Source organism: Castanea sativa, chromosome 10, assembly GCF_040712315.1.
Source record: "Castanea sativa cultivar Marrone di Chiusa Pesio chromosome 10, ASM4071231v1".
NCBI lineage: Eukaryota > Viridiplantae > Streptophyta > Magnoliopsida > Fagales > Fagaceae > Castanea > Castanea sativa.
In genome coordinates this window covers 30,882,888-30,905,276 of record NC_134022.1, presented here as the reverse complement: position 1 = coordinate 30,905,276, position 22,389 = coordinate 30,882,888, and the positions used below count along the sequence as shown (strand labels likewise).

The following is a 22,389-nucleotide window of genomic DNA, read 5'->3' as shown; positions in this document are numbered from 1 at the left end:
AAAGGATGTCCAAAAAGGTATGATATGGGCCAAAAAAATTCAGGATCCTAAAAATAAAATAAAAATCCCAGCAGGAGAGTGGTCTTAAAAATTCATTTACAATATTCAAAAAAAGGAAAGGAGAAAATTTGATTGCATTTTAATGCAAATTCAATTGTACCTTTTTCATGAAATAATTTTAGTGACTCTGCCCATGGGGTGATATGTGGGCATTGGTTCAAATTATGTAATTGGTGTTGTGAAGGTTGGAATGCTATGGAGATAAATGCATGTTGTGAATTCATTGGCTTGCCTTTTTATTTAGGGTACGGTTAATGTATGCCTTTAGGGCATAAATTAATCATCCATTTTGGAAAAGATTTTATGAGAAATTGAAAAGGCTATCATAACACTTGTTGATATTATGCTTTTGCTTCTTGTTTCATGTGAACCTAGTACCTTTTGTTATTCTCCGACAGTGGTGTACGAATTATAACTACAATTTATTTGGCTTTTAGCGCATACAAGTAGACACACCCCATGTGAAACTTTTGAAATTAAATTAGGAGTTCACACATAAACATTGTGTGAATTTAGGTGTGGGTTGAGGTGTGTACCTAGCATTATTAAATTATAGGCATACTTTGTTTTATACAATAAGACCACACCCTTTTGTGCTACACCTTTGCAATAATTTTGATATGACAAATCCTGAATGATAAAAAAAGAGTAGTAGATTTATGTAAAAATGAAAGACAACTAGTCACAGTTTGCTACATAGGATTGTTATGGAAAATAGTATGGTTCTTATAATTTCTCCTTGCACAATTGTATTATTGTCCTTAACAATTACTTTGTGATTGTTAAGTGTGTTAGAAGTATTCAAAGAGTAAAATGATACATCAAACTCGCTAAAATCATACTCCTTCACATTTTCATACATACTGTGTTACAAATTTCATACATGATAAATTGAGTGATGTAGTCCTGTGGATAAAAATTGATGGGTCAATGTGATGGCGAAAGACAACATATGTTGAAGGTGCAATGATAGAGGCACAACAAATCTCACAACTTGTTATATGATGAGTTGTGAGTGGTATAGGTGTGGACTCATCATTTGCCTTACACCATTCATAATTTACCATGTGGTGAGTTGTAGCAAAAATATGGTATTTGTTATGTCCTTAAAATTTTCCTATGTTAAAAAGGGATTGAGATTTAGTGCAATAGCTAGGGTTATTGCACCATACAATACATTCTCAATGGTTTAGATTAAAAGTTAAAAAGTTAACTGTTGATACTGTTAGGTTTTAAAGATTTATGTAAATGTTTAGAGTCCTAATTTGTTTATGTTGGCAAATTGAGAACAAAAACATGTATAAAATAGGTGTTACATATTGTTTAAGGTGATTCAAGTCATGCCTCAAGAACATTCAAGCTACTGGAAAAAGAATTAAAATTCAGTGAAGCTCGATTGATCGAAGAATATACTCGACTGATCCAAAATTGCAATAAAACAGTTCTTGCAGAATTTTAAATCAGGCCTAAGCCCGCGTAAATGTTTAGAGTTTCAATCCTACATTCCCAAGTATAAAAGGAAAATCCTAACTACGTTTTGAAGACTCTTAGAAGACTTGTGAGTTACTCATGTAAGATTTGAAAGGTTTTGTACCTTCTAACTTCACAAGTATCTATCAGAACAAGATCTACAATTAAGTGTTGGCGGAATCTAGTTATTGCTATAAGATCAACAACTGGTAATTTGAAATCTTTGAGTGAGATCTCAAAGTCATAAACGTGGGAGCTTGTGTACCACAAATCTAAGAGAGAAGAGTCCATGGATTCGAAACTTGCATGTGGTCGTATCAGTAAGTTACTACTAGAGGTAGTAATAGATTTAAGGTTAAAACTTATTGTGAAAACTTCAATTCTCTGTTAGTGGATTTGTTTACCTTGAGGATAGGTAGGTCAAATCCTCCCTAGGTTTTTTACCTTAAAACGATTCATTTCATTAGTTTTCTCGAGTGATCATATCCTTGTGATCTTTATTTTTTCTACTGTTGTACATGATATGATCTTTCATTGTTTAACCTATATCTCATAATTAATCTAAAGAATCACTTGGCTGGCTAATATATTAGGTTAAATTATTTTTATTAGGAGGTCTAAACAAACAAACAGATACCAACTATTGGATCAAAAAAGTTAAAAAAGTTGAGGGTTTTAAAAAAGTAAAAATTTTGAAAAAGTAAAAATAATGTAAGAGGTATTGCAGGACTCTTGCATTAGATCTCAGCTTGTTAAAAAGTGTGTTGCATTATTGGAACTTTTAAGAGGTATTTAGTACTATTATTTAAATAACAATTTTTAATATTTAAATAATATTATATATATATTTTCACACACTTTTTATTCACACATATTTTTACAAAACAACAACAACAACGTTACTTGGCTCCATTTGGTAACAATATTTAAATAACAAAAATTATTAATTAAATATCACAACACGTATTTTCAGACACATTTTTACTTTGACCTAGTTCTATTAAACTTAATTAGAAATCTCTTACTGACCAGACAGTTGAAATCTTACCAAACTTTAATTGTTCGAGTGTTACGGCGTAGAGAAGGGGAAGCGGTCGCAACACGTGTCCAGTATATCTGATCTTTTGGTATATAATTAAGGAATCACATACACTACGTAAGGGAGTCACTTTCACTACGTCATGCTTCTGACGTCACTGACAGCCTTGTTAAGTCTTTTACGTTTTATTCTACACTACACTACACTACACGTCTTAATAATGACGCCAGGCCCCACCCTCACTACTAATTTATATTTTTGTCCCTCACTTCCTCACATTTTTCCCTTACATTTTTCAACGACTTTTAGTTACAATTTTTTTTTTGCAACGATTTTATTAATGAAAAAAAGATAACGAATTTTTTTTAAAGAAATATTAATCAATATCTTATTAATAAGTATCAAAATTTACTTAAACATTTTTATGAAAAAGAAGTAATTAGTTTATTAACAAAAATTGTGTCAAAATTTTTCAATAATAGTTTATTAACGATTACTTTAAAGATACCAGTTAAAATAACTCTTTATTTTTAAGTGTGTGAAAATGTTTTATTATTTTATTACATTTAAATTTTTAAAATTGTGTTGTTTAGGCATAAATGTAATTTTGATTTGATTTTTTTTAAAGACTAAATAAATCAATAAAAAATGTTATACCAAGCTAACATATTACTACCTAATCTTACATTAAATTCATTGAATCCATTTGTGATTTAAAAAATCTTTCTTTATGATTATGGGTACTTTCTGTTACAGCAATGAATAAATGATTAAGTTTGTGTCTTGTGCAGAAATGCATTGGACACGTTGAGATGGACACGTTGAGATTCGAACACGTGTCTAAAAATGCATATGTGCACTATATCAAGTTGTGTCCTAAGGTTATTATCTTTTAATTGTTTAAATTATTGGGACAGATATAATATTAGGGTAGATGGTAATTGTTGGGTTATAGATTCATCCTGGTTGATTAATTCAATTACCCAAACTGATTAATTCAATTACCCAAGTTGATTAATTATATCAAATTACATGCAAATCGTGAAGGCACAGATAAATCACCAAATAAACCAATATGTAATGGAAATTAAATTGACACGATGATTATTTGACAAATGAGGAAAACCTTTTGGAAAAGCAAAAACTCCACCGGGTAAATTTTAGGTCACAAATCCCAAGAATCTACTAATTAAGAACAAACGCTTATAAGTATAAGAAATTTTACCACTACCCGAAATTTTACCACTACCCTAAATTTTACCTATAGTGGAACATTTACTCTAATCTCCAATTGGACATGATCTTGTAGAAGACTTCTTCTTTTGAACGGATCTTAGTACATGACCAACTCCAAGCAACTAATTGATTGTTGTTGGTTGCAAAATTCTTCACTACAAAGTACATTGAAAATCAGGAAGCACTTTGTTACAAAACCTTAACGCGCACAAAACAAAGGAGCACCGTTTTTATTTATTTATTTATTATTAAGACTTAAGAGTATTTGCATTTAAAAGAATGAGCTAGGGGGTTCTAACTTCTAAGCCATCATTCTCTGCCATCTGAGCAGAAAACCCAAGCCGGGATGTTGGAGATGGTTAGGCCCATCCCAATTATAAAAGGATGCCCAAAAAGCTATATTATGAGCCAAAAAATTCTGGATCCGGAAAATAAAACAAAAATCCCATTTACAATATTCAAAAAAAGGAAAGGAGAAAATTTGATTGCATTTTTAAGCAACTTTAATTGTACCTTTTCCATGAAATAATTTCAGTGACTCTGCCCATGGGGTTATATTTTCCGATGTGGGCATTGGTTCAAATTATATAATTTGTGTTGTGGAGGTTGGAATTTTGTGGAGATGAATGCATGTTGTGTATTCATTGGCTTGCGTTTTTATTTTTACCACACTTGTTGATATTATGCTTTTGCTTCTTATTTCATGTGAACCTAGTTTTTTTTGTTATTCTTGGACAGTGGTGTACGAATTAGAATTGCCATATATTTGGCTTTTAGCTCATTCAAGTAGACACACCCCATGTGAAACTTTTGAAATCAAATTCGGAGTTCACACATAGACTTGGGCAATCCTGGCCCTACTGGAGGAGGTGGCATCATCCGTGACGATTCGAGCAATTGGATTGAAGCCTTCTCTAGGAACATAGGAATATCCACATGCTTCTCTGCTGAACTTTGGGCACTCAGGGATGGCTTAATTATGTGCCATAATATTGGGATTAATGGCTTGTTTGGATGGAAGGGGGAAGAAGGGGGAGTGAAGCGGAGTAGAGTAGAGTTAGCTAAAAATAAGCTAATCTTGTGCTAAATCTACTCTACTCTACTCCCCCTCTCTCTCCCTCTTCCTCAATCCAAACGGACCATAACTCTCTAGAAGTAGATCTTAATGCTAAGATAGTTACTAATTTAATGAACTGTGATGGAACCCTCAGCCTCTTTAACTCTTCTCTTGTGGCTGATTGCAAGCTTCTGATTTTCTAAGCTCCTCAAGGTAAAGTGCCCCATTGCTATCGGGAAACCAACTCCTGCGCCGATGCTCTTGCTAGACTAGGATTAATGCAATTGTCTGATCTTTTGTTTTATAATTCTCCTCCCCCAACACTTTGAACACTTTTCTCTCTGATTTATATGGCCTTTGTCACTTTAGGCTTTGCCCTGCTCCTGATGTTCCCATTTCTATTTCTTAGTTAAATGCATTCTCCAGTTTACCAAAAAATAAAATAAAATAAAGTTCACACATAAGCAATGTGTGAATTTAGGTGTGGGTTGAGGTGTGAACCTAGCGTTATTCAATTGTAGGCATACTTTGTTTTGTACAATAAAATATTTAGGACCACACTCTTTTGTACTACAAATTTGCAATAATTTTGATATGATAAATCATGAATGATAAACAAAGAGTAGTAAATTTATGTAAAAATGGTAGACAATTAGTCACAGTTTGCTACATAAGATTGTTATGAAAAACAATATGATTCATATAATTTCTCACAATTGTATTATTGTTCTTAATAATTTCTTTGTGATTGGTAGCGTGTTAGAATTATTGAAAGAGTAAATTGATATATCAAACTTGCTAAAGTCATACTCCTACACATTTTCACACTTACTTTGTTACAGTAATAAATTGAGTGATGTGTTCTTATGGATAAAAATTGATTGGTCAATGTGATGGTGAAAGACAACATATGTTAAATGAGCAATGATAGGGACACAACAAATTTTACAACTCGTCGTATGATGAGCTGTGAGTGGTATAAGTGTGAACCCACCATTTGCCCTGCATTATTAATAATTCACCATGTAACAAGTTGTAGCAAAAATTGTAACATTTGGTATGTCCTTAAAATTTTCCTATGTTAAAAAAGTGTGTTGCATTATTGAAACTTTTAAGAGCATTGACATTGGGGAGTGATAGGACTGACGAAATCAATCACAAACGATCTCAACAAGACAGACGAGAGCGCCCCCAGGGGCAAGCCTAATTAAATGTCCACGTCACTAACGAGGATGTCAGAATTATTCAATGCTGCCATTAATATCCCAGACGGTTACGGTGCCAGCCAGACCGACCGTTGGGAACATATTAAATCTCATTATTCGACAGTAAGCATTACCAAGAAAGGCATTAACAACTCAACGGCTAGAATCCAGAGCAACATATATAAAGCCGTCACGTCGCCACCACAAGGTACATACACATAGTCACAAGATATACTGAGTTATTCTAATTGATTGATATAAACATTCCTTTGTACTGACTTTGGCATCGAAGGCGTTGTGGCAGGCACCACACCGGTGACCATTTTAGTGAGCTCTTATCTCTGTTGTGACGCAGGAGTATGCCCAGCCCTATCTGGACAAACTTATAACAACTGACGAACTTTTGCTTCATCAGTTTGGCATCGTCTGTGGGAAACGACATTCTCATACTACGGTTCGAAAACATAGTTTCTACCAACTTCGATATCCAGATGGAATCCAACTAGGATTCAGCGGCCTTGGCTCAGCAAGTCCAAGCTCTTGTGGCAATCGTTGAAGAACTCACCAGACAAAATCAGGGGATGAGACAAAGGCTTCAACAGGAGGAGAACCAATCCAGAGCTGTCCAAGAGGATGAAGGAGACAGCCACGAGAGAAGTGATCGACAAAAGACCATTACTTTAGAGGAACAACATTCTGATCTCCTCTAGGAAATGAGAAAGGAGATGGACGAATTGAGAAATGCCATCAAGGAGAAGATGGATCGGAGTCTAGATAGAATGGTCAGGGCAACTGATTCTCCTTTTACCATGGCATTTTTGGAACGACCAGTGCCAACAAAGTTTCGGTTGCCTCAGCTTGAGCCTTATGATGGGCTTAAGGATCCCCAAGATCACCTTAATACCTTCAAGACGACACTGGGCCTTCAACAGCCCCTGATGAAATAATGTGTCGTTCCTTCCCTACCACGCTTAAGGGAGCTGCAAGAGAGTGGTTCACGAGATTGCCCACCTCATCCATTGACAGCTTCGAACAATTAAGTAGCGCCTTTCTGCGCCATTTTGTCGGAGGGCAACGTCCTAAGAGACCAGCGGATCGCCTTCTCACTATTAAGCAAGGGGAGAGAGAGAGCTTGCGGTCATACGTGAAACGCTTCACTCGAGAAACCCTAGAAGTGGACGACGCAGACGACAAGGTACATCTGATGACATTTAAAGTGGGGCTTAAGTCTAGAGAGTTTGGAGTCTCACTGGCAAAGAATCCGCCTCGGACGATGGCAGAGATGCTCTTGAAGGCCCAAAAGTACATGAATGCAGAGGACGCACTGGCAGCCATAGTGGACGAAGGAAGGTCGAGAAAAGAGGGAAAGAAGGAGAACGAACGCAGGGGCAAAAGAGGGAGTGCCCAAGCCATCGGGGAAGTGACGGAGACAAACGAAAAGAAGAAAAAGCTCCATGAACGGTAAAATTCACCCATCTAATTATGCTTGTTGACAAAATTTTGACGCAGATTAAGGACGAGATTTACCTCCAATGGCCGAGACCTTTGCATTCGTCTCCTAATGTGTGTGACAAGAACAAATACTGCCGGTTCCACAAGGATTATGGCCACTACACCGAGGATTGCTGAGACCTAAAAGGACAAATAGAAGAGCTGATACAGAAAGGGAAATTGCAGAAGTATGTGAAGAAAGGAGAATCCAGTAGGTTCGGGGACGGCAATAGGAGCTAGCGTGAATCCTCGTCCAAAAATGAGAATCGTCCATCCCAACCACGCCAGGATGTGATCGGGGAGATAAGCACGATTGCAGGGGGGCCGTTCACGGGAGGATCATTCAAATCCCTTAAGAAAGCCTACCAAAGGTAGGTGAACAACGTTCATATGATACCCCCGTTCAAGCAGAGACGGACGAACCAAGACATGTCTTTCAACGAGGAGGATGATAGGGGAGTGAAGCAGCCACATAATGACCCCTTGGTTATAATGCTCACAATTGAAGGGTTCAATACTAAGAGAGTCCTGGTAGACAACGGTATCTTCGCAGACATCATGTACTTACCGGCCATCTAGCAGTTGAAGCTAGATCCTGGGAGACTACGCCCGTTTGACTCCCCCCTTATTAGCTTCAGTGGGGACAAGGTATACCCTAAGGGCATAGCGACGTTGAAAGTCACAGTAGGGACCTACCCGAAGTAGTTGACCCGTCAATTGGACTTCCTGGTAGTAGATTGCCCTTCCTCCTATAATGTAATTATTGGAAGGCCTACGCTTAACCGGTGGAAGGCGGCTACGTCCACCTACTGCCAAAAGGTGAAATTCCCAACTGAGGATGGTGTCGGTGAAGTGAAAGAAGATCAGGTCTTAGCTAGGGAATGCTGCAAGGCTGTCCTGGCTGCAAAGGAAAACCATACGTGGATAATTGAGGAGGAAAAAGAAGACAAAGTAGAAGCTCTGGAAGTAGTAGAACTGGTTGAAGGAGAAATAACTAAGATGATGAGGATAGGAACAACCTTAAGCCCCAAGATGAGGATAAAACTCATTCAGTTCCTCAAGGAAAACATGGATGTCTTCGCATGGAGTCACGAGGATATGCCCGGTATATCCCTTGAAGTCGTCCAGCACAAGTTGAACGTGGACCTAGAAAAAAGGCCCGTCCAACAAAGATAACGAGTCTTTGCCCCTGAACGAAACCAAGCGATCACTGACAAAGTCAACAAGCTATTGCAAGCTGGTTTCATTCGGGAGGTTTACTACCCTGAGTGGTTGGCCAACATCGTGCTGTGAGGAAATCAAATGAGAAATGGAGAATGTGTGTGGATTTCACGGACCTGGACAAGGCTTCCCGAAGGACAGCTTCCCTCTACCGAGGATAGACCAGCTGGTAGATTCCACGACCGGGCATAAGTTACTGACGTTCATGGATGCATTTTCAGGATACAATCAGATAAAGATGGCTGAGGAAGACTAAGAAAAGACTGCTTTCATCACAAGTCAAGGGCTCTATTGCTATCGGGTGATGCCATTCGGGCTAAAGAATGCAGGAGCAACATACCAAAGGCTAGTAAACAAGATGTTCAATAAGCAGATCGGCAAAAACATGGAGGTGTACGTGGACGATATGCTCGTCAAGAGTAAGGAGGAACTGACGCACCTGGAGGACTTGAAGGAAACATTTACTACCCTTAGAGAATACTGGATGAAGCTGAATCCTAGCAAGTGTGTCTTCGGCGTAGCCTCAAGGCAGTTCTTGGGATTCGTGGTGTCCCAAAGAGGCATAGAGGCCAACCCAGAGAAAGTTCGAGCCATCCTAGACATGACATCACCCAAGACCTTCAAGGAAGTCCAAAAACTGACGGGAAGAATCGCAGCCCTTAACAGATTCGTCTCTACAGCTACGGACAAATGCCTGCCCTTCTTCAAGATATTGAAGCAAGCTTTTGCATGGACTAAAGAATGTGAGGCAGCATTTCAAGAACTTAAACGCTACCTGAGCAATCCGCCCCTCTTGAGTCCATCCAAGGAGGGAGAGAATCTATATTTATACTTGGCAGCGTCAGCCTTGGCCGTAAGTGCAGCCCTAATTCGAGAAGAGGACAAGAAACAATTACCAGTCTATTACGTCAGCCAAGCCCTCCAAGGAGCAGAAGCTCGGTACCCCAGGATTGAAAAGATCGCGTTCGCCTTAATAGTAGCTTCACGCAAACTGCGTCCGTATTTTGAGGCGAACCCCATTGTGGTAATGACGGACCAGCCCATTAGGAAGTCCATGAACAAACCTGAGGCAGCTGGGAGAATGGTGCAGTGGGCAGTCGAGCTCAGCCAGTTCGACATCGAGTACCACCCTAGAACAGCCATCAAGGCGTAAGCTTTGGTGGACTTCATTGCTGAATTCACCCTCCTAGAAGATGACAACCCCGACAATGAAACCGAACTGTGGACGATCCAGACCGATGGTTCGTTAGCTAAAAAGAGGGGGGGAGTATGGGTCATCATAAACACCCTTGACAGAGAAAAGCTCAGATATGGAGTTCAACTGAAGTTCTCGGCAACCAACAACGAGACTGAGTACGAAGGAATACTGATGAGATTGAGACTCGGGAAAGCATTTTGGGCTAAGAACCTGCTCATCCAGAGCGACTTAAAATCGGTAATAGGGCAGATCAGAGAAGAATATGAGGCAAATGAGGAGAGAATGCAGAAGTACCCCAAGCTGACGAAACATCTAGCCCGGGAGTTCAATAAGTTAGAGTACGTTCGGATCCTAAGAGACCAGAATATGGCAGCAGATAAGATCGCGAAGATGGCCTCGTCAGAAGAAAGATCGACGAGTGTGGAAGTAGACATGGAGATTCAGAAACGGCCCAGCATTGAAGAAGTTCCAACATTTGCCATCCAAAGCGTAAACAACTGGATGACACCGATCGTGTCTTTTCTCCAAGATGGGCACCTCCCTCACGACGCCATGGAGGCCAAGAGGATCAAAAGAGGGCAGCTAGATTTATGATTCTGAATGACACTTTATACAAGAGGGGCTTCTCCATGCCGTACTTGAAGTGTGTCGACGAAGAAGAAGCCAAGTACATCCTTCAAGAAGTCCATGAAGGAATTTGTGGAGACCATGCTGGCCTTAGATCTCTGGTAAGCAAAGTCATTTGAATATGTTATTTCTGACCAACCATGTAGGTGGACGCAGTGGAGCTCGTCAAAAGGTGTGATAAGTGTCAGAGGTTCGGGAATGTCCAGCGACTACCGGTAGAGAAACTGACGACGATAGCTTCCTCGTGGCCATTCGCGTAATGGGGAATCGATATCGTCGGCCCATTGCCCTTGGGAAAAGGACATGTAAGGTTCCTACTCGTTGCTAATAATTACTTCACAAAGTGGGTCGAAGCAGAAGCAATAGGAACTATCACAGAGGCACGGATCCGTAGCTTCGTGTGGAAGAATATAATTTGCAGGTTCGGGATTCCAAGGACAATTATATAAGATAACGGGCGGTAGTTCGACAGCCAAGGCTTCAAAGACTTTTGCTCGGTACTAAGCATCAGGAACCAATTCTCATCCCTAGGGCACCTACAGGCGAATGGGCAGATAGAGGTGACGAACCGAACACTGCTCAAGATTATCAAAGCTAGATTGGACGAAGCGAAGGGTGCCTGGCCAGAAGAATTGCCCAATGTCTTGTGGCCCTACAGAACCACGGCAAGAACCCCAACGGGAGAAACGCCTTTCAAGCTCACTTATGGCACTGAGGCGGTAACCCGAGTCGAGGTAGGAGTAGCTAGCATCTGGCGAGAAGTATTCCACAAAAAAGACAACGACGACCAGTTGCGAATCAATTTGGACTGCCTGGACGAAATAAGATACAAGGCCTCCAGCAAGACGGTAAAATACCAACAGAAGATGGCCGAATACTACAACAAGAGGGTAAAGCTCAGACGACTTGACATAGGCGACTTCATCCTGCGCAAGGTCACCACCACGGCGTCCTGTGCAACTTCGTCCTAAGGAAAGCTCAGTCCTATGTGGGAAGGACCTTACAGAGTCATCCACTACTCTCGACAAGGCAGCTATCACTTGGAAACCCTAGACGGGTAGAGGCTTCCACGACCCTGGAACATTGAGCACCTGAAGAAATACCATCAACAGATGTAACACAAAAATGTACTCATTCCTGAAATTAATGAAATAAAGATTCAACTAATGTCTTCATACAGGTCTTGTCAGCTGTAAATCCCAGAAACTGAATATGGCTAAGCAATAAGATTCCGCCTAGACGGATGTACATTGCTGACGAAGCCAAAAGATTGTCTCAAAAATCCCTAAGAAAATGGCTAAGCAATAAGATTCCGCCTAGACAGATGTACATTGCTGATGAAGCCAAAAAATTGTCTCGAAAATCCCTAAGAAAATGCCTAAGTAATAAGATTCCGCGTAGACGGATGTGTATTACTGACGAAGGCGAAAAAGAAAAAGCCTAAGTAATAAGATTCCGCTTAGACGGATGTACATTACGGACGAAGACAAAAAGATTAAAAAAAAAACGGCTAAAGTAGTAAGATTCCGCCTAAATGGATGTACTTACTGGCTGAGCCAAAAGATAAGATTCAGCCTTGACGGATACAAGTTACTGACGGGTCAAAGAAGTTGACGAGTCTCGAAGATCGCAAGGGAACGATCATGAGGAGAAAGTAAAGCTCCTACCAAAAGTACGGACGAGTACAACATATGTAAGTAAGTACGTTGTTATAAAGGCCCAAAAACCACGAACAATTACCTTTGTTTTTACATCTAAAAGCCCATAAATACTGAGCTAAAAATATTCTTCTCAAAACGAGATTAAAATTGTTCTGGAATGTGAGCCCAAAACATAGCGAACACCCAAAAAAAAAAAAAAAACAATTTTTCACAAGTATCAAGTTTAAATGTCCGTAGTAGCATCATCACCAGTGGGGACACCAACGGCATGGGCTTCAACGACTGGGGCGTCAATGGCAGGAGCGTCTCTGTGAGTGTCAGTCCCAGCATTCATTGAATGAGCAGCCTCATCAGCAGCAATCTCCTTGTCCACTTCCTCCATGTCCATCGTCTCCAAATCTACTCCAGAAGGGTGCTTAATACAGTATCTCCTCAAAAGCTCAAACCCCTTAAAATACCAGCTGAAGAGCACGGAGGTGTACTCTTCAGTCTGCGGGAAACCCTCAATGGCCCTAGCAGCGACGACTTTGATTTTCTCCTTAGCGGCTGCAAGCTGCTCGTCCTTCTCCAAAACCAGCTGTTGCTCGACCTTAAGCTCGCCGCTTAATTTCTTGACCTCCTCCTTGGCATGGTGGACATCCTCCATCAAAGCTATCAAATCCTTCTTCAACTTCGAGTTCTCCGTCTCTAGGACCTTTATCCAAGAGAGTGCAAACTCGACCTTAGCCCCTTGAGCGAGATACTCCGAGGAAAGATTAATGCTCTTCCCCAACACCTAAAAAAAAAAGAAGGAAACGTGTAAAGAAATTTAACCTCAGAACACCAATATATATAATGAAGAAGATAACTTCGCACAAACGTGTTACCTGGACGAGCTTATGGAGGTGACGACCCACCAACTCATTTGGAGGCAAACCCGAGAACACCTTCAAATCCTCGGCAATCATGACCCCATGACCCCTGTCCGTCGCCAGCCTCTCGTCGTCCCAGATAGTAGACGGGCAAGCATTATCTTTCCCCCTATCAAACGTGCGCGGCCTTTTAGAGGCGGGGGTCGGGATCTCTTCAATCGAGGTGGCAGGAGAAGCCGTCCTCGTCGTCTTGGCACCAGAAACAATCGGAGTGGTAGAAGTAGTCGGAGTGACGGAGGAAACCTTCCCCTTGACACGGACCACCTTTTTTCCAATGTTGGACAGTGGTTCGTCCTTCTTGGACTGCATCTTCTCGTACATATCCTTGTTAAACTTCTCCGTCATTTCTGCAAGAAGGAAACACTTGTAAAAGAACAAAAGAACCAAATGCAGATATGGGGACTGAGACTGATGAACTCAAGGCTTACTCTTCTTTCCTTCAATGTCAATACTTTTCAGGACGTAGGGGGACGGGTCAGGGCCAAGATGGTAAAAGGCAAGCGTTCGCGGCTCTACTAGATTATCCCAGTTTTCGATCGTTTGGACGTACTCAATTGCCTTTTCAACACGGTCCTTGTGCCTGCTTTTAAGCTTAGGCCTCCTCCTAACTGCACAGGAAGCAAAGGAATTAGTGACGATAACAGCGAATTCAACAAAGGTAAAGATGACAGGAAAGAATACTGACACACCTAAAGTCGGGGTCCCCCACCGACGAAGCAATCTTGGGATATCACCCCAATCCTGGCTAGAGGGAGTCTTAAAATCGTCCCTAGACACAAAGAAAAATTTAGACTTCCTGTACCTGAAGGACGAAGGTAAACCCCTGACAATATTGGTTCTCTTCTCCCAAGGTACTAACTCATAATATGCATATTCTTTAGACTCTTTCAAATGATACAAATAGACGAGTTCACTCACCTTGATCATATCCCCATTGGTGGCCAACCATATTTCCATACAATTGACCACTATTCTCCACGAATTGGGCATAAGTTGCTCAGGAGCAATACCAAAATAAGCTAAAAGCTCTATCACAAACGGATGGACAGGGAGCCTAAGTCCACAAGTGAAAGCAGCCTCATAGAAGCACACTTCACTAGGAAAAAATTGGCAAGCCTTCTCCTCGTCATTAGGCCGACGAACATGAACCCGTTCCAAAAATTGAAACCTATCCCTAAACCTACCCACGGTATCAGCGTCCAACCCACACCCCTCCACGAGGGTGTGAAAAGCCCTAACCTCTTTAAGGGTTGAGACAGCCGTATCTCCCTCCATTGGGTCACCACTAGACGATAACCCAGTCTCGAGATCACTAGACCTAACCTCAGGCATTGACTTTTGCTCCCTCACTAAACCCTTAAACCAGTCAATTGATTGACGAAGCAACGAAAACAATTCACCCAAGACAACGCCTAAGCTATTACCCTCGAAAATGAAATTCTCATGGTTTGGAAAAACACCTAAAGACCCCCCTAAGCGCACAAAAAGAAAGGAAACTGAAGGGCAAGCTATCCTAACCTCAGAGTTACTGACCATAGACACCCAAGAAAGATACAGGAAAATAGGAAAATGCTAAAATTCCCAAAAACCAAGAAACAGAAGCCAAAAGAAAAGAGAAGGAAATCAGATGTTTGCAAATGCCAAAAAAAAAAAAAAAGGAAGAAAGAGAGGAAGAAGAGCATACCTTAGAAAAGAAAAAGCGAGAAGCCCAACACCAAACACGCACCAGCTCGGAAGAAAGTGACAGAGAAAAACTGAAGGAGAAAGTGCTCAGAGGAATAACTGAAAGCTTGGAGAAAATGAAAAGTAAAGAAGGGAGAAGAGAAGTTTAAAAATCAAGGCAAAAAAAAAAAAAAAACTAAAAACCAGCGGGAAACCCAAGAGTCATACAATGAGAGAATAAGTCCCCTCCAACCAGAACATGCCATGTGGCCACGACCAGCATAATGTCGCCACTACGCATTCAATGCGGCGCGAAATCCCAAGAGTTGCCTAAAAAAAAAACCTTTCGTCTTCTGTGGTCGTCATGACACGTCATGACAACCACAGAACCCGGGGGCCACTGATGGGACTGAAGAAATCAATTACAAACGATCTCAACAAGACAGACGAGAGCGCTCCCAGGGGCGAGCCTAATTAAATGTTCACGTCACTGACGAGGGTGTTAAAATCATTCAATGCCGCCATTAATATCCCGGATGGTTACGGTGCCAGCCAGACGGACCGTTGAGAACATATTAAATCTCATTATTCGGCAGTAAGCGTTACCAAGAAAGACATTAACACCTCAACGGCTAGAATCCAGAGCAACATATATAAAGCCCTCACATCGCCACCATGAGGTACACACACATAGTCATAAGATATACTGAGTTATTCTAATTGATTGATATAAACATTCCTTTATACTGACTTTGGCATCGGAGGCGTTGTGGCAGGCACCACACTGGTGACCATTTTAGTGAGCTCTTACTTCCGTTGTGACGCAGGAGTGTGCCCGGCCCTACCTGGACGAACTCATAACAACTGACGAACTTTTGCTTCATCATGGAGCATTCACATCTGCAATCTTTCTACTATTCTATTTTACCATCTTAAAAGTTACTTTATCAATTATACCATATCATTTTATAAAAACTCAACATCCCGACTTTTATTTTCCTATTCAACTCATTAAAATAATATATATTACCTAATAAAATAATATAATCCAATATATCTCTCAATAAAATAATATATACTACCCAAAAAAAAAAAATTTAAGTTTACAATGGATGAACTGTAACTTGTATATGTAGAAGTCCACTGTAGCACTATTGTAAAGTTTTTTGCAAGTACAAGACCAAGTAATGGGATTGTTTTGTGCTTTGATACTAAAATTTCCTTACATATACCATTTATAATGCCCAGTGTGACTGCTAAACTTCCAAATTGTAAATTTATAGTATCCAAACTTTACTCTAATTGTAAAAAAATTTACAATTATGCTATAGTACCGTCTTATAAATAAGATAGTGATGTAGCAAGATGATATTTAAAAAAAAAAAAATTTATTGGGTTTTTGGTTTTATCTAAGTATTGAGTTGTGTTTGGGTTTTAAGTTTTATTATTATTTTATTATGTAAATATATTACTTTAATATTTTATATGATAAAATAAAAATTAAGATATTAAATGTATTATAAAATGGTATTGTAAAATAAATAAAATAACGGTATAGTGGTTCTAGCGTTAGCAAGCAGAGAAGGAGAAGAGGTCGCAACACGTGTCCAGTATATCTGATCTTTTGGGTATATGAGATGAGGAATCGGCGACTTGGAGAGCTGGCATCAGCAAGAGAAGTGAGGAGTCACTTTGACTACGTCATGCTACGGACGTCACTGAGCTTTGTTAAGCCTTTTACGTTTTATTCTACACTACCTTACACGTATTAATGATGACGCCAGGCCCCACCCTCACTACTAATTTACATTTTTGTCCCTCACCTTCCTTTTAAGAATTTTACATTTTTCAACGAATTTTAGTAACATTTTTTTTTTCAACGATTTTTATTAATGAGAAAATTTGACAATAATTTTTTTATAAAGAAATATTAATCAATATATTATTAATAAGTGTCAAAATTTACCTAAACATTTTTATGAAAAAAAATAATTGGTTTATTAACAAAAATGATGTCAAATTTTTTTTTTTTAAAAATAGTTTATTTACAATTGTTCTAAGGGGACCAATTAATATAAATTTTTATTAATAAGTTTTCAGAAAAAATTTATTATTATTTTATTACATTTAAAATTTTAAAATTGTGTTGTTTAGGTATAAATGTAATTTTGATCTGATTTTTTTAAAAACTAAATAGATCAATAAAATAAGTTATACCAAGCTAACATATTATTACCTAATCTTGGTATTAAATTCGTTGAATCCATTTGTGATTTAAAAAATCTTGCTTTACCAATTTAATGATTGATTATGAGTACTTTTTTGTTACAATAATGAATAAATGATCCCCTCTAAAAAAATGAATAAATGATTAAGTTTATGGGTTAAGCTTATGTTTTGTGCATTAATATACTTGACACATTGAAATTAAAACACGTATTTAAAAGTGCATCAGTGCACTAACAGAAGTTGTGTTCTAAGTTCGTTATCTTTTAATTGTTTGAGTTATTGGGACAAATATAATATTAGACTAGATAGTAATGAGTATGAGTATGAATATTGTCTCAATAGTTATTATCCTATTTAACATTATAGAGAAATTTAGGGTCACACGTGAGGAATATTGTTAGGTTAAGCTTATCTGCCAAGTTTTTACTTTTTAACTTTTAGGTACAACTCCCCTACAAAAAAATTTATGTACAATTTTTTAAAACTTCATTTTTTCTTACTTTTTTTTTTATCACTTTTTAAAAATACAAGTATACTTTAATATATTTTTATCAATTTTTTTAGCAAAAAGCTAAATAAGCTATCCTAGTCACATGTGAGAACTAGTGTTAGATAAGCTTATAAGTCAGCCTCTTGTTTTTTTAACTTTTATGTACAAAATTTTAAAATCTCACTTTTTTTTTCAAAGTACAACTATACTTTAACACATTTTCATCAAAAAAAATTTCAACAAAAAACTGAATAAGTTGTTCCAATGAGAAGTGTTATTGTATTGTTATAAAGTCAATGAGAAATTAATACTATGTGATAAATGTTTCATATTCCTCAATGTGTAGTATTAGAATAGTAGTGTGTGTGTCAAAAAGAAAAAAGAAAAAAGAATAGTAGTGTGTCTATATATATATATATATAAATTTTGGACTATGTGACAAGTAATTTATATTAGGCTAGAAAGTAATTTTGAGTTTGAATTGTATCTTTGTTCTATCTCCCATTTAAAAGTTAAGGGAATTTTGGACCCATTTGAGAGTGAAAGTGTTAAAATAATGGTATAAATTGTGGGTATGATTGTTAAGAATGATAAATATAATCATTTAATAATTATTTTAATATTATAAAAAATTCTTATTCCAGCACTTTTCTCTTAGTTTTTTTTAGAATGTAGTAACTAGTAAGATTAGTATTTTATTTTTCAAATTTATCTTCTAAAAAAAATCTTCTAAAGAATATGATTTAAACATGCGATTTTTTTAATAATATTGAGCTTATTTTGAGCCAAGAAGGTAATTATCAAGCAGATAAAATGTAACATTCTAAACTACAAATTAATAAATCAAATTCAGTTCAAATCACAAATAGTTTTCTTTTCTTTTTTTTAGAAGAAAAAAAATAAAATCAATAAATAGTTGAAGTGTAATAAAATCATATAAGTTGGTCCCATAAAAAAAACAAAAAAGAACAAAAATCATAAATCATAAATTGATCGCCAAAGCCCAAGGGCCCCTTGACTCTTGACACTCGAATAACGTCGGCCAACTTTCGCCGGCAGGGCAGTTTTGTCTTTACATACCCAGAAAAACTCTATAAATTGAGCGTTTGGAAAATTCGCAAAGACATCAAGCAAAGAAAAAGCTGTACACTACCGCCCCGTGTCGTTCTCCTGTTTATTAGCTGAAGCAAAAACAGAGTTTTCCTCCTTTGAATTCTCCAAGCTACCCTTTTAGTTTTTGTTTGTTTGTCATCATCCATGGAAAATGACAAGAGTTTCAGAAATGGGAAAGCTGAGCAAGAAGAAGAGGAAGAAGAGGCTAAGATGGAGAAGTTTTTCGCGTTGATTCGAAGCTTTCGAGAGGCACGTAATTATAGAAGAAAGGAATTAATGAACGATTCGCAGGTGATGAATGACAAGAAGAAGATGAAGAGGGTAGGTGGAGATGATCACTCGAGCTGGGTTCCTAAATTTGAGTGGGAGGATTTTACTAAAGAAGTTGAGTTCGTAAGGCCTCCTCTAATCTTTCCTAGTCCATGCAACAACAAAGAGAAAGACAAGGAAGAGCGAGAAGACAGTGGCTTAGACCTCAAACTCACCCTCTAGCTAGATTCAAATCAATTTAAATGTGATCTTCTCTTATATTTAAATATTAGTCTAATAATATTTATATTTTGAATTTTTTTTTTGAGATAAAATTCCTTCTAATTATGTTGTGTCCAAGTTCCGTAATATGATTCATAGAAGGATTTTAATTTTGAGTAAAACAATAGTAAAAAAAAATTATTAAAAGACTTACGTCGTCCAACAGAAACTATTAAGTTTTTTTTTTTTTTTCCTCTCTCTCTCTCTCTCTCTCTCGCTCTCTCTCTCTCTCTCTGAATAAATACTTTTTGCTCCAAAACCTCAACCCAAAATAGGGGAGAAACAAAAAGATCGGGATCTCTAACAAAGACCTGAAATACATGAAAAGACAGATTGGAGATGAGAACTAATCTAGACCAGTTTACAAGAGTTGCCCATTAGAGGAGCAAATGTGCAAATACATTACCCTTTTTATGAACAAAAGAAAATTCAACATTTGAAAAAAAAATTAGCAAAGAACAAAATATCTTAAAAAATAGACTTGATACTCCAATGGGGGGTTACATCTTACTTTTTCAGCGACATCTCCCTCCAAGATTATATTTTGAATTCCTTCATTCATAGCACACCTCATGGCATACCAAGCTGCTCTCGCTTCCCCTAGAAAGGAATTTCCACTCTTAAATTGCTTTGACCATGCCAACAGAAGGTTGTCAACTTCCCACAATTGCAACTGTGGTTTTCTCTTCACGGATTGTAGTATCAAAATTTAGCTTGATCTAGCTCATTGTGGGGGGAGACTAGACCCCACATCTTTGGATGGTCTCTTATTTTGCTCCTTCCAAGCTTCTTTATGCTTCATGAAGACTCTAAAAATTTGCCTAGAAAGATCAATTGGATTACTTTTGGAACCCTCCACTCTAGCTTTATTTCTAGCCATCCATAAATGATCACAGAGAATGGCTACATAAAGCTGGAAGTCTTTGACAGATTCTTCATTCAACCCCAACATGGATTTTGGATTTAAAATAACCTTAATCCAATCCAATATAGATAGAGAGGATAACTTACTCATATATAAAGGCCATGGGGCTAGTAACCAAAGCTGAACAGCCCAATCACATTGCAAAAACAAATGCTCAATAGTTTCAGGGGCATTATTACACAAAAAGCAATTCAAAGAAGAAATGGGAAATTGACTGTTAAGAACAAAAAAAGTTGGATGAATGTTCCAGCATATTTTTCACAAAAGGTTTTTAAGTTTGGCATTTACTTTCAGCTTCCATAAGTCCTTCCAATCTTTACGGAGCATGTGAGGGTGGCTGGGAGAATTCAGCCCTCTAATAGCATTATAAGCGGATTTCACTGAAAACTTGTCTGAAGGAGTAAGACATTAGAATACTTGGTCATTCATGGTTTGATGAGATAAATGGATGTTTAGGATTTTATTTATTGTGGGAGGTTCAAATAAGATTGAAAGTTTACCTCTATCCCATTGTTTGGTATCTTGCTTGATTAGATCTGCAACCAAGTGAGCATCAATAGAAATACTGCTTCTTGCTTGGGGGATGAACCTTGACTTGTTAGGGACCCACAGGTCTTCAAAGATACAAGTGTTATGGCCATTGCCAATTCTATGGAACAACCCTTTACTAATAATTTTCCTGCACTCAAAGTTAATTTGAGATGCCCAAGAAGCACCCTTCGGAATGGGCATTTTCATGAAGTTTCTGTTTTGAACGTATTTCTTCTTGAAAGCCATCACCCACATTTTATCGCTGTTATTGACCACAACCCAAGTCATTTTGGCCCCAAAGCTTTATTCATGTCTGCTGTTTTTTTAATGCCAAGTCTTCCGACATTTTTAGGTGTGCATATTGAATCCCAGCTTTTGAGGTAGAAACCTTTCTTACTGTCATCCATTGTACCCCACCAAAATCTTTGGTTGAGGGAATCAAGTTTTGAACATTCTTCATTTGGGAGGATTAGGGATGAAGCTTGGTAAGATGGAATGGAAGAAGCCACAGATGAGATGAGTGTTGCTTGACCTACTTGAGAGAGAGTTTTCATTTTCCACCCTTGCAGCCTTTGCTTAACCTTCTCAATAATCTCTTCAGCTGCTGCTTTTTTGTCCCTGCCAGAGGCTATTGGAGTACCAAGATATTTCTCCCTCTTATTTGAAGCATTAATTCCAATAGAGTTTGCTAGCCGAGATTTCAAATAGTGAGGACTATTTCTGCTATAAATTATGACAGATTTGAAGAAGTTTATCTTCTGCCCCGATAGCTTGAAAAAACATCTAGACAAAATTTTATCCTTTCTAAATTTTCCTCATTAGCTTGAGCAAAAATAAAAAGATCATCAGCAAATTGTAGATGAGTGATAGGAGTTAGATCTCCAGCTAGCTTAAAACCTTTTATCCCATTACACAAGGCTTCCCTCTCAATTAGTTGAGCCAAAACCTCCCCTGCTAATATAAAAAGGAAGGGAGAAAGAGGATCACCCTGCCTCACCCCTCTTTGAGGTCTAATAAACCCAAACATTGCATAACCCATTGTATCCAAGCATCAGGGAACCCAAAACAGCGGAGGACTTTCTCAATAAAGCCCCATTCTAGGCGGTCATACGCCTTTTCCATATCTATTTTTAAAGCCATCCAGCATGTTTTACCCTTCTTCTTCTTCATTGCATGGAGAATTTCTTGAGCCAAGAAGGTATTTTCTTGGATTTTACAACCAGGATTGAAGGCTGTCTGCCATGGAAAAATTAACATGTTAAGGACTTGCATGAGCCTATTTGCAAGGAGTTTAGAGATGATTTTATAAAGCACATTGCAGAGGCTAATCGGCCTAAATTGGTTTATTGAAGTTGCATTGTTGCCCTTAGGAATAAGAGCAATAAATGAGTGATTGATTTCTTTTAACATGTATCCCCTTCTAAAAAAAAACTAGTAATTGCTTTAGTGACCTCTCCGCCTATGCTATTCCAATAAAACTTGAAAAAATGGGCCGACATTCCATCTAGTCCAGGAGCCTTATTGGAACTCATCCACTGAAGGCAGCCTTTATAATATCTCTTTAACTTCTTGAGATAGGCTAAGCAAGATTAAGTCATCCAAGTTGTTTGGGATTGAGGGATTGGATAAGGTGAAAAAAGTAGTGAAGAACTCCTTAAAACACTTTCTGATTGCTTCCCTACTTGAGACCCAAATCCCTTGTCAATTCTTCAAAAAATCAATTGCATTCCTC

The 22,389-nt window shown here is 38.2% G+C and overlaps 2 protein-coding genes across 2 annotated transcripts; both read left to right on the top strand.

The window, feature by feature from the left end:
* The first annotated feature begins 10,606 nt into the window (after positions 1-10,606).
* LOC142612386 (uncharacterized) lies at positions 10,607-11,575 on the top strand. The gene is made up of 2 exons (XM_075784480.1): positions 10,607-10,705; positions 11,147-11,575. Exons 1-2 carry the CDS (start codon positions 10,607-10,609, stop codon positions 11,573-11,575), a joined length of 528 nt encoding a protein of 175 aa, XP_075640595.1.
* A 7,098-nt stretch (positions 11,576-18,673) lies between these two features.
* Positions 18,674-19,241, top strand: LOC142614105 (uncharacterized). The gene has a single exon (XM_075786655.1). The coding sequence runs from the start codon at positions 18,815-18,817 to the stop codon at positions 19,160-19,162; it is 348 nt and encodes a 115-aa protein (XP_075642770.1). The 5' UTR covers positions 18,674-18,814; the 3' UTR covers positions 19,163-19,241.
* The last annotated feature ends 3,148 nt before the right edge of the window (positions 19,242-22,389 follow it).

Excerpts from the sequence above, each read along its gene's own strand:
- LOC142612386 (XM_075784480.1), top strand. The coding sequence starts at position 10,607 with ATGCCGTACTTGAAGTGTGTCGACGAAGAAGAAGCCAAGTACATCCTT. Across the intron at positions 10,706-11,146 it reads ATGCTGGCCTTAGATCTCTG|GCGAATGGGCAGATAGAGGT; the intron begins GTAAGCAAAGTC and ends GGGCACCTACAG.
- LOC142614105 (XM_075786655.1), top strand. The coding sequence starts at position 18,815 with ATGGAAAATGACAAGAGTTTCAGAAATGGGAAAGCTGAGCAAGAAGAA.